We start from the raw sequence: 12,985 nt of genomic DNA, 5'->3' as shown, positions 1-12,985 counted from the left end.
GAGTGTACATCAAAAACCATTCAACGGAGGAAATTTAAACTTTACCACATGTTACATGACCATTTGATATAGCGCATATTGAGTGTACATCAAAAATCGTTCAATGGAGGAAATGTAAACTTTACCATATGTTACATGACCATTTGATATCGCGCATATTGAGTGTACATCAAAAACCATTCAACGGAGGAAATTTAAACTTTACCACATGTTATATGACCATTTGATATAGCGCATATTGAGTGTACATGAAAAACCATTCAACGGAGGAAATTTAAACTTTACCACATGTTACATGACCATTTGATATCGCGCATATTGAGTGTACATCAAAAACCGTTCAATGGAGGAAATTTAAACTTTACCACATGATACATGACCATTTGATATAGCGCATATTGAGTGTACATCAAAAACCGTTCAATGGAGGAAATTTAAACTTTACCATATGTTACATGACCATTTGATATCGCGCATATTGAGTGTACATAAAAAACCGTTCAATGGAGGAAATTTAAACTTTACCACATGTTACATGACGTGACGGCCTGCTCAAACAGGCCAAAGCCAAAGGCCAAAGATTGCATCTTCTCAGGGAGTTGAATTCATTTGGTGTTCACTCTCGTGTGATGCGGATGTTGACAAATTCCTTACTGATCAGTGTTTTGTCATTTAATTTGATTGCCTGCTGCAGTTATCTTAATGTGCGGAATAATTCACGATCGAGAAAGGTCATTACACTGGCATTTAAAGCTGTAGGTGGGCCTCAACCAGTCTGGAGTCTCTATACCTGCGAGCATTGAAAAGGAAGGCAGTGCAGGTGTGCGCTGATGAAAGTCATTTCTTGAACGGCCTTTTGGAAAACTGCCATCAGTGAGACGCTTTCGTGTAAGGAGGATGAAGAAGAACATTTTCAAAAGGTCATTTGTACCAATGTACCATGTGCAATTCAAATGCTAATTTCAAATTCCTAGACATTTTGCTGTTTAGTCCATCTTCCATATTTTCATATTTTATATTTATTTTATATTTTATATCTTTTTATATTGTTTTCTTATTCCCTTTGTGTTTTATGTTTTAATGATGGTCAACTTACGGTGTCACCAAATAATAATTTCCCTGAATATGGGACAATAAAGATTTATTATTATTATTATTACTAGGGCATGCCCGTACTATATCTATATCTAAAATTATATCCCCCCCCTCTATTTACATGAAATGGTTTGGTCCAAAGCGAACGGCTTGCGAGTGGTGACAATCCCCCCCCTCTATTTACATGCAATGGTTTGGTCCAAAGCGAACGGCTTCCGGAGTTTGGTAAAGAAATCGCCATCGCGTGCACAAACGCGCAGGAAAGCGAATGAATCGCAAATTCGTTTTTATTAGTTGTAAAACATAGTTTAACGCCAACATAGTTTGCAAACGTGAAATAAATGAATACGCTCTCAAATGTGCCATCCGAGGCAGAGTGTGCCCGCCACGTTCGGCACACGCGATCGTTCGCTGCTCTCTGATTGGTTGAATCGTTTTTTGGACATAGCTCGGTAAGTAATTGTCCGATTAATATGAAACCTTGAAAAGGCACATCCTCGGGTCCCCAGCAATATACCTGGCAAGTTAAAAGTATATCGGACCCGTGGTTGTCGAGAAACAGCGGTCACAGACAAACGTACAAACGTACAGACAGAGATTACTGGAATTATAGATAGACGAGGGCATGCCCGTACTATATATATGCCCGTACTATATATCTATCTAAAATTATATCCCCCCCCCTCTATTTACATGAAATGGTTTGGTCCATTCGCAACGCCAAAGCGAACGGCGAACGGCTTGCGAGTACAGTGACAATCCCCCCCCTCTATTTACATGAATGGTTTGGTCCATTCGCAACGACCACAGAACCCCCCCCTCTATTTACATGCAATGGTTTGGTCCAAAGCGAACGGCTTCCGGAGTTTGGTAAAGAAATCGCCATCGCGTGCACAAACGCGCAGGAAAGCGAATGAATCGCAAATTCGTTTTTATTAGTTTTAAAACGTAGTTTAACGCCAACATAGTTTGCAAACGTGAAATAAATGAATACGCTCTCAAATGTGCCATCCGAGGCAGAGTGTGTCCGCCACGTTCGGCACACGCGATCGTTCGCTGCTCTCTGATTGGTTGAATCGTTTTTTGGACATAGCTCGGTAAGTAATTGTCCGATTAATATGAAACCTTGAAAAGGCACATCCTCGGGTCCCCAGCAATATACCTGGCAAGTTAAAAGTATATCGGACCCGTGGTTGTCGAGAAACAGCGGTCACAGACAAACGTACAAACGTACAGACAGAGATTACTGGAATTATAGATAGACTAGGGCATGCCCGTACTATATATAAGCTAGGACGTGCCCGTACGTGGGTGCCCGTTCCTTGCCAAAAAAAAAAAAAAAAAAAAAATTTGTGTAGGGGTGTGTGTGTGTAAACATCCTAGGGCGTGCCCGTACGTGGGTGCAAAAAAACATGCGTGCAAACAACAACAACAAAAAAAAACTTTGAAACCACGTGGCAGTAACGACCACAGAACCCCCCCCCCCTCTATTTACATGAATGGTTTGGTCCATTCGCAACGACCACAGAACCCCCCCCTCTATTTACATGCAATGGTTTGGTCCAAAGCGAACGGTTTGGTCCATTCGATGTGATTCGATGATTCGATGTGAATGGTTTGGTCCATTCGCAACGACCACAGAACCCCCCCCTCTATTTACATGAATGGTTTGGTCCATTCGCAAAGCCAAAGCGAACGACCACAGAACCCCCCCCTCTATTTACATGAATGGTTTGGTCCATTCGCAAAGCCAAAGCGAACGACCACAGAACCCCCCCCCCCCCCTCTATTTACATGAATGGTTTGGTCCATTCGCAACGGCAAAGCGAACGGCGAACGGCTAAATCGCCATAGCTCGGTAAGTACTTGTCCGATTAATTTCAAACCTTGAAAAGGCACATCCTCGGGTCCCCAGCAATATACCTGGCAAGTTTCAAGTATATCGGACCGGTAGTTGTCGAGAAACAGCGGTCACAGACAAACGTACAAACGTACAAACGTACAGACAGAGATTACTGGAATTATAGATAGATGAACATTTGATATAGCGCATATTGAGTGTACATGAAAAACCATTCAACGGAGGAAATTTAAACTTTACCACATGTTACATGACCATTTGATACAGCGCATATTACTCAGATGACGCCCGTCCCCTTAGAACTTACCTGTTGAATTAAACAAAGCCTCATGCCTATATATATATATATATATGTATATTGTTGCAGTTTTGTAAATAAAGGCAACCCCCCTATAGTTAGTTACACCACAACATGTAGCCTCGTATAGTTGTTATAGTTATTTCTTATTATATGTGAAGCATAGTCCCCTTCCCGGTGTTAGTATGCGTTGAGACAGGCAGGATAATAGTAGGCCTCATGGAAGCCTAAAGTGCCTCATCATGGGACTAGGCCAGGCCTTGCAGGCCCGAAGGAGGAGCTAAAGGGAGTGGCCGAGGGCATGCCCAATGAGCTGTCACCAATGGGAGCTAAAGGGATTGGTCGAGGGTGACCAATGAGGAGGTCACGAATGAGGGACCAATGAGGGACGGGCGCTTTGAACCTCCTTTTGATACACTCTAAGGAGTGCTGTTGTAGTTCATACTTGAAGTACCTCCTCACATCGCATGGAGCAGTGTTATACAATATTTACATACAATATTTACGACAGTATTTACATAGAAAATTTGCATCTCCAACAATAGTTGATACAGTGCCCGTGGTCCCTCTGTGCTGTCTTTCCCTCGCGGTCCCTCTGTGCTGTCTTTCCCTCGTGGTCCCTCTGTGCTGTCTTTCCCTCGTGGTCCCCGTGTGCTGTCTTTCCCTCGTGGTCCCTCTGTGCTGTCTTTCCCTCGCGGTCCCACTGTACTGCCTTTCCCTCGCGGTCCCTCTGTGCTGTCTTTCCCTCGCGGTCCCACTGTACTGTCTTTCCCTCGTGGTCCCTCTGTGCTGTCTTTCCCTCGTGGTCCCTCTGTGCTGTCTTTCCCTCGTGGTCCCTCTGTGCTGTCTTTCCCTCGTGGTCCCCCTGTGCTGTCTTTCCCTCGTGGTCCCCCTGTGCTGTCTTTCCCTCGCGGTCCCCCTGTGCTGTCTTTCCCTCACGGTCCCCCTGTGCTGTCTTTCCCTCGCGGTCCCTCTGTGCTGTCTTTCCCTTGCGGTCCCTCTGTGCTGTCTTTCCCTCACGGTCCCCCTGTGCTGTCTTTCCCTCACGGTCCCCCTGTGCTGTCTTTCCCTCACGGTCCCCCTGTGCTGTCTTTCCCTCGCGGTCCCTCTGTGCTGTCTTTCCCTCACGGTCCCCCTGTGCTGTCTTTCCCTCGCGGTCCCTCTGTGCTGTCTTTCCCTCGCGGTCCCCCTGTGCTGTCTTTCCCTCGTGGTCCCCCTGTGCTGTCTTTCCCTCGTGGTCCCACTGTACTGTCTTTCCCTCATGGTCCCACTGTACTGTCTTTCCCCCGCGGTCCCTCTGTGCTGTCTTTCCCTCGCGGTCCCCCTGTGCTGTCTTTCCCTCGCGGTCCCTCTGTGCTGTCTTTCCCTTGCGGTCCCCCTGTGCTGTCTTTCCCTCGCGGTCCCTCTGTGCTGTCTTTCCCTCGCGGTCCCCCTGTGCTGTCTTTCCCTCGCGGTCCCCCTGTGCTGTCTTTCCCTCGCGGTCCCCCTGTGCTGTCTTTCCCTTGCGGTCCCCCTGTGCTGTCTTTCCCTCGTGGTCCCCCTGTGCTGTCTTTCCCTCACGGTCCCCCTGTGCTGTCTTTCCCTCGCGGTCCCCCTGTGCTGTCTTTCCCTCGTGGTCCCCTTGTGCTGTCTTTCCCTTGCGGTCCCCCTGTGCTGTCTTTCCCTCGCGGTCCCCCTGTGCTGTCTTTCCCTCGTGGTCCCCCTGTACTGTCTTTCCCTCGCGGTTGTCAGCTCTTTCACGAGCCTCGATTCAGTATAAAAAAATAAAAATAAAAATAGTCTCCACCCATGACCCACATGGACACCCCCTTCCCACATCCAAAGTCACCTACGCCACCACAGCCTCCCCACAAACACCCTCACACAGCCCGAGTACAAGTATAGCCAGTAGTTTTTAACCCATTCCATTTAGCGGATTAGGAATGCACAGAAGTCCAAAAAACACTTCTCGAATATTTTTCAGATTGCATATGATAAGAAACCCAAAATATCACAGAAGATATTTCTCGGATTGTATAATGATGCTGAGAACAAGAATGAGGAATGCTGATTAAGGTTTTAAGGTTGAAATAAATTTATTGGAAACAAGTAAAAAGCAATGGCAAAACAAAAAAAAACACAGATGAAATGACTGGAAGAGAGCGAGGCTCATGGAAGAGCAAGGTCGATCTGACAGTGGGATAAACATCAAGGGAATGAACGAACAGGAAAGTTGAGAAGGAGGTGGGAAGAAAACATTGAAACTAGCAAGGAATGAAGATGGTTGGGTGGGGAAAGGTTAGTGGAGGTAATAAAAATCACGGCACAGAACTGTGCAGAGTTGTAATGGGAGGACGTGTTTTCGTGAAAAATGTTTGAGATAGTAAAGGCAAAACGCACGGTTAAAATCAAAAATAAAGCAAGGCACGTTATTATTACAATTTGACAAAAAGTAAGATATTTCTACATAAGCACTCATGCAAGCACGAAAGTCCGATATAAATGTGAAAACAATTCCGCAAAACGTAAGGTCAGGATTCCACAAACACGAGGTCACGACTCCACAAACACGAGGTCACCACTACACAAACACAAGGATACGACTCCACAAACACGAGGTCACGACTCCACAAACACGAGGTCACCACTACACAAACACAAGGATACGACTCCACAAACACGAGGTCATGACTCCACAAACACAAGGTCACTACTCCACAAACACGAGGTCATGACTCCACAAACACGAGGTCATGACTCCACAAACACGAGGTCATTACTCCACAAACACGAGGTCAGGACTCGACAAACACGAGGTCACCACTCCACAAACAAGAGGTTACGACTCCACAAACACGAGGTCACTACTCCACAAACATGAGGTCATGACTCGACAAACACGAGGTCACCACTCCACAAACAAGAGGTTACGACTCCACAAACATGAGGTTACGACTCCACAAACACGAGGTCATGACTCCAAAAACACGAGGTCACCACTCCACAAACACGAGGTCACCACTCCACAAACACGAGGTCACCATTCCACAAACACGAGGTCACCACTCCACAAACATGAGGTTACGACTCCACAAACACGAGGACATGACTCCACAAACACGAGGTCACGACTCGACAAACACGAGGTCACCACTCCACAAACAAGAGGTTACGACTCCACAAACACGAGGTCACTACTCCACAAACACGACGATACGACTCCACAAACACAAGGTTACGACTCCACAAACACGAGGTCACGACTCCACAAACACAAGGTCACAACTCCACAAACACAATGTCATGACTCCACAAACACGAGGTCATGACTCCACAAACACAAGGTCACTACTCCACAAACACGAGGTCACAACTCCACAAACACAAGGTTACTACTCCACAAACACGAGGTTGCGACTCCACAAACACGAGGTCACCACTACACAAACACAAGGATACGACTCCACAAACACGAGGTCACGACTCCACAAACACGAGGTCACCACTACACAAACACAAGGATACGACTCCACAAACACGAGGTCATGACTCCACAAACACAAGGTCACTACTCCACAAACACGAGGTCATGACTCCACAAACACGAGGTCATGACTCCACAAACACGAGGTCATTACTCCACAAACACGAGGTCATGACTCGACAAACACGAGGTCACCACTCCACAAACAAGAGGTTACGACTCCACAAACACGAGGTCACTACTCCACAAACATGAGGTCATGACTCGACAAACACGAGGTCACCACTCCACAAACAAGAGGTTACGACTCCACAAACATGAGGTTACGACTCCACAAACACGAGGTCATGACTCCAAAAACACGAGGTCACCACTCCACAAACACGAGGTCACCACTCCACAAACACGAGGTCACCATTCCACAAACACGAGGTCACCACTCCACAAACATGAGGTTACGACTCCACAAACACGAGGACATGACTCCACAAACACGAGGTCACGACTCGACAAACACGAGGTCACCACTCCACAAACAAGAGGTTACGACTCCACAAACACGAGGTCACTACTCCACAAACACGACGATACGACTCCACAAACACAAGGTTACGACTCCACAAACACGAGGTCACGACTCCACAAACACAAGGTCACAACTCCACAAACACAATGTCATGACTCCACAAACACGAGGTCATGACTCCACAAACACAAGGTCACTACTCCACAAACACGAGGTCACAACTCCACAAACACAAGGTTACTACTCCACAAACACGAGGTTGCGACTCCACAAACACAAGGTTACGACTCCACAAACACGAGGTCACGACTCCACAAACACGAGGTCACGACTCCACAAACACGAGGTCACGACTCCACAAACACGAGGTCACGACTCCACAAACACGAGGTCATGACTCCACAAGCACAAGGTCACTACTCCACAAACACGAGGTCACAACTCCACAAACACAAGGTCACTACTCCACAAACACGAGGTTGCGACTCCACAAACACAAGGTTACGACTCCACAAACACGAGGTCACGACTCCACAAACACGAGGTCACGACTCCACAAACACGAGGTCACGACTCCACAAACACGAGGTCACGACTCCACAAACACAAGGTCACGACTCCACAAACACAAGGTCATGACTCCACAAACACAAGGTCACGACTCCACAAACACAAGGTCACGACTCCACAAACACTAGGTCATGACTCCACAAACACTAGGTCATGACTCCACAAACACGAGGTCATGACTCCACAAACACGAGGTCATTACTCCACAAACACAAGGTCACGACTCCACAAACACAAGGTCACGACCTCCCAAACACAAGGTCACGACCTCCCAAACACAAGGTCACGACTCCACAAACATGACGTCCTGACTCCACAAACATGACGTCCCGACTCCACAAACTGCTCGCTGCAGTGATTTAAACCAATGGGTAGCTGGCAGTCGATGCAATTCCACAGTGGTTTCCCCTGTTTCGAGCAATCTTCACGTAGCCATTGTCACCCCAACCTTCACCCCAGCTGAGGCAAGAACAGAAATAAGGAAATTAGGGATTCAATAAAATGACATCCACAGTGTGACAGCAAACCAAAGTGAAACTTTTATGGTTTAGTGTGTTGGTTAAAAAGTTAAAATCCTTCAGGCCATCGTTTACGGGGTCGCAGTTCAGTCCCATAAATCAGTCACAGTGTTGGCTACAGAAAGGCGAAACTACTTTTTATTTAAAAAAAAAACAAGTTATTTTTATGCCCTAACTCCTAGCCTTAACGCCTAGCCCGAACTCCTAGCCTTAACGCCTAGCCCTAACTCCTAGCATTAACGCCTAGCCCTAACTCCTAGCCTTAACGCCTAGTCCGAACTCCTAGCCTTAACGCCTAGCCCTAACTCCTAGCCTTAACGCCTAGCCCTAACTCCTAGCCTTAACGCCTAGCCCGAACTCCTAGCCTTAATGCCTAGCCCTAACTCCTAGCCTTAACGCCTAGCCCTAACTCCTAGCCTTAACGCCTAGCCCTAACTCCTAGCCTTAACGCCGAGCCCGAACTCCTAGCCTTAACGCCTAGCCCGAATTCCTAGCCTTAACGCCTAGCCCGAACTCCTAGCCTTAACGCCTAGCCCTAGCTCCTAGCCTTAACGCCTAGCCCTAACTCCTAGCCTTAACGCCTAGCCGAACTCCTAGCCTTAACGCCTAGCCCTAACTCCTAGCCTTAACGCCTAGCCCTAACTCCTAGCCTTAACGCCTAGCCCGAACTCCTAGCCTTAACGCCTAGCCCTAACTCCTAGCCTTAACGCCTAGCCCTAACTACTAGCCTTAACGCCGAGCCCGAACTCCTAGCCTTAATGCCTAGCCCGAATTCCTAGCCTTAACGCCGAGCCCGAACTCCTCGCCTTAACGCCTAGCCCTAACTCCTAGCCTTAACGCCTAGCCGAACTCCTAGCCTTAACGCCTAGCCCGAACTCCTAGCCTTAACGCCTAGCCCTAGCTCCTAGCCTTAACGCCTAGCCCTAACTCCTAGCCTTAACGCCTAGCCGAACTCCTAGCCTTAACGCCTAGCCCTAACTCCTAGCCTTAACGCCTAGCCCTAACTCCTAGCCTTAACGCCTAGCCCGAACTCCTAGCCTTAACGCCTAGCCCTAACTCCTAGCCTTAACGCCTAGCCCTAACTACTAGCCTTAACGCCGAGCCCGAACTCCTAGCCTTAACGCCGAGCCCGAACTCCTCGCCTTAACGCCTAGCCCTAACTCCTAGCCTTAACGCCTAGCCGAACTCCTAGCCTTAACGCCTAGCCCTAACTCCTAGCCTTAACGCCTAGCCCTAACTCCTAGCCTTAACGCCTAGCCCGAATTCCTCGCCTTAACGCCTAGCCCTAACTCCTAGCCTTAACGCCTAGCCCTAACTCCTAGCCTTAACGCCTAGCCCGAACTCCTAGCCTTAACGCCTAGCCCTAACGTTACCTCCGCCACCAAAGGTAGATGGAGGCTATGTTTTCACCCCTGTCTGTTTGTCTGTCCATTTGTTTGTTTGTTGTGGACGGATTCGGACGAAATTTGGCAGAGATGTACAGTATGTCACAATGACGAAATGATTCGATTTTGGTGAAGATCAGGATCCGGATCCGGCTACTGAAATTTTAAAAGTGATTCTTCACCATTGGGAGATCGGGCCAAAAACCATACACAGCAGGATATCTCAAAAAGGTGTGGACGGATTCGGACGAAGCTTGGTGAAGGGGTTGTGTGTGTGACAAGGAAGAACCATTCGATGTTGGTGAAGATCCGGATCCGGATCCGGCTGGTATAATTATTTCAGTGATTCTTCACCATTGGGAGATCGGGACAAAAATGATACAAAGCAGGATGTTTCAAAAAGTTGTGCACGGATGAAATGTGATTCTGTATTGTGGCTTTCTGGTCTACTCTGGGATACAAAACGTAAACTGATCACCTGGCGGAGGTATGCTCTCTACCGAGTGCTGTTCTTGTTTGTTCTGTTTCGCCCCAAGTGTTGCTCTGTAGTGATTTCCAATTCGTTACTTGCAAAATCGAAGGTTTTTCAAGTTTTTGGTCGGTTGCATTTGTTTTTCTGTCTATTTGTTTGTCACCGGCCTACAGGTCACAATTCTAAACCGATCGTCACAAAACCTCACCAACTTGTAGAGGTCGTCACAATTGAGAAGCCTATTGATTTTGAGGTCAAAGGTCAAAGGTCATCTGGAGGTCAAATTTCTAAAATCGCCATTTTAAATCCGATTGACTTGAAAATTGTACAGCATTTGCATATCGACTCACTAAATACGGAAAATAACTATTTTTGAGGTCAAAAGGTCAAAGGCCAACTCAAAGTCAAACTTCCAAAATCATCAATTTTCATCGGAAAAACCATCAATTTTCATCTGATTGAATTGAAAATTGAACAGCATTTGCACATTGAGTCACTAAATATTGAAACCAACTATTTTAGGTAAAAATGTCAAAGGTCAACTCAAGGTCAAACTTCCAAAATCATAGATTTTCCTCTGCAAAATCATAAATTTGCATCCGATTGACTTGGAAATTAAAAAGCATTTGCATAGTGCCTCACTGAATTGGGAATCCGACTATTTTTGAGGTGAAAAGTTCAAAGGTCAACTCAAGGTCAAACTTCCAAAATCATCAATTTTCATCTGAAAAACCATCAATTTTCATCTGATTGAATTGAAAATTGAACAGCATTTGCACATTGAATCACTAAATATTGAAACCAACTATTTTAGGTAAAAATGTCAAAGGTCAACTCAAGGTCAAACTTCCAAAATCATAGATTTTCCTCTGCAAAATCATAAATTTGCATCCGATTGACTTGGAAATTAAAAAGCATTTGCATAGTGCCTCACTGAATTGGGAATCCGACTATTTTTGAGGTGAAAAGTTCAAAGGTCAACTCAAGGTCAAACTTCCAAAATCATCAATTTTCATCTGAAAAACCATCCATTTTCATCTGATTGAATTGAAAATTGAACAGCATTTGCACATTGAATCACTAAATATTGAAACCAACTATTTTAGGTAAAAATGTCAAAGGTCAACTCAAGGTCAAATTTCCAAAATCATAGATTTTCCTCTGAAAAATCATAAATTTGCATCCGATTGACTTGGAAATTAAAAAGCATTTACATAGTGCATCACTGAATTGGGAAACCGACTATTTTTGAAGTGAAAAGGTCAAAGGTCAAATTTCTAAAAGTTATCAATTTTCATCTGAGAAACTGTCAATTTTTGTCCAATTGACTTGAAATAGAACAGCATTTGCATGTCGAGTCACGAAATACGGAAACCGACTATTTTTGAGGTGAAAAAGTCAAAGGTCAACTTAAGGTCAAACTTCCAAAATCATCAATTTTCATCTGAAAAACCGTCAATTTTCATCCGATTGAAATGAAAATTGAACAGCATTTGCACATCGAGTCACTAAATATTGAAAGCAACTATTTTAGGTGAAAACGTCAAAGGTCAACTCAAGGTCAAACTTCCAAAATCATAAATTTTCCTCTGAAAAAGCATAAATTTGCATCCGATTGACTTGGAAATTAAACAGCATTTGCATCACTGAATTGGGAAACCGACTATTTTTGAGGTGAAAAGGTCAAAGGTCAAATGTCTAAAAGTTATCAATTTTCATCTGACAAACCGTCAATTTTTGTCCAATTGACTTGAAAATAGAACAGCATTTGCATATCGAGTCACGAAATACGGGAACCGACTATTTTTGAGTTGAAAAGGTCAAAGGTCAACTTAAGGAAGGACAAACTTCCAAAATCATCAATTTTTATTTGAAAAAAACCGTCAATTTTCATCCGATTGAAATGAAAATTGAACAGCATTTGCACATGGAGTCACTAAATAGGGAAACCAAAGATTTTGTGGTCAATAGGTCAAAGGTAAACTCTAGGTCAAACTTCCAAAATCATACATTTTCCTCTGAAAAATCATCAATTTTCATCCGATTGACTTGAAAATTCAACAGCATTTGCAGAGTGCCTCACTGAATTGGGAAACCAACTATTTTTCAGGTCAAAAGATCAAAGGTCAACTTAAGGTGAAACTTCTAAAATCATAAATTTTCATTTGAAAAATCGTCACTTTTCATCCTATTAACCCGAGCTTTGATCGAGATCGTCAATTTTAATCTGGATGAAATGGACAATTTGATGGATCAATGGCATCATTTGGAGGGAGTGGGCAGGGGGGAGGGTGGATTTTGCAAGTATCGTGCTCTGCATGACGTCTTCTTGTTACTTGCCAGAAAAGATTCCGGCAAGTATGTTGGTTGGATGGTTTGTCTGTCTGTTTGTCTGTCTGTCTGTTTCTGCACAGTACTACGTCTACATCTACATGCATGGGGCCCGCAAGGCTAAACCCCCGCTCTAGCGGGGAAAATGGCCTTAAAACGATCATTCATTCATTCATTCACTACGTCTACATCGTTGCACATAGCATCGCGATACTTTACACACATATTTGCCTTGCCCTGGAATAGACTATGCCCAATTTTTAACTCTCTAGGCCCAAGGTCAAGGTCAAGGTCACCCAAAACGTGAAAATCGTGACCGCAGTGTAAAGCCGGGGCGAGGCAGAGTGATACAGCTGAAGGATTCGACGGATTAAATGAAGCCACGATGAGGCGGATTTTCATTGGGACCTTCATCCTGATTTCGTTACCTCCGCTACCAAAGGTGGATGGAGGTTATGTTTTCACC

General features: G+C 45.3%; 1 protein-coding gene across 1 annotated transcript in view; it reads right to left on the bottom strand.

Annotated features, from left to right (window-relative positions):
* Positions 1-5,306: 5,306 nt before the first annotated feature.
* Positions 5,307-12,985, bottom strand: part of LOC137434557 (procathepsin L-like) — an 89,059-nt gene continuing 81,380 nt past the window's right edge. The window contains exon 8 of the mRNA XM_078785650.1: positions 5,307-8,272. Coding sequence (XP_078641776.1) covers positions 8,173-8,272 — 100 coding nt within the window. The 3' untranslated portion in view covers positions 5,307-8,172. The remainder of the gene's footprint in view (positions 8,273-12,985) is intronic.

This window comes from Myxine glutinosa, chromosome 10 (assembly GCF_964187855.1).
Source record: "Myxine glutinosa chromosome 10, kmMyxGlut1.1, whole genome shotgun sequence".
Lineage (NCBI taxonomy): Eukaryota > Metazoa > Chordata > Myxini > Myxiniformes > Myxinidae > Myxine > Myxine glutinosa.
The sequence above is the reverse complement of the archived record's forward strand: the minus strand, read 5'-3'. Positions and strand labels throughout refer to the sequence as shown.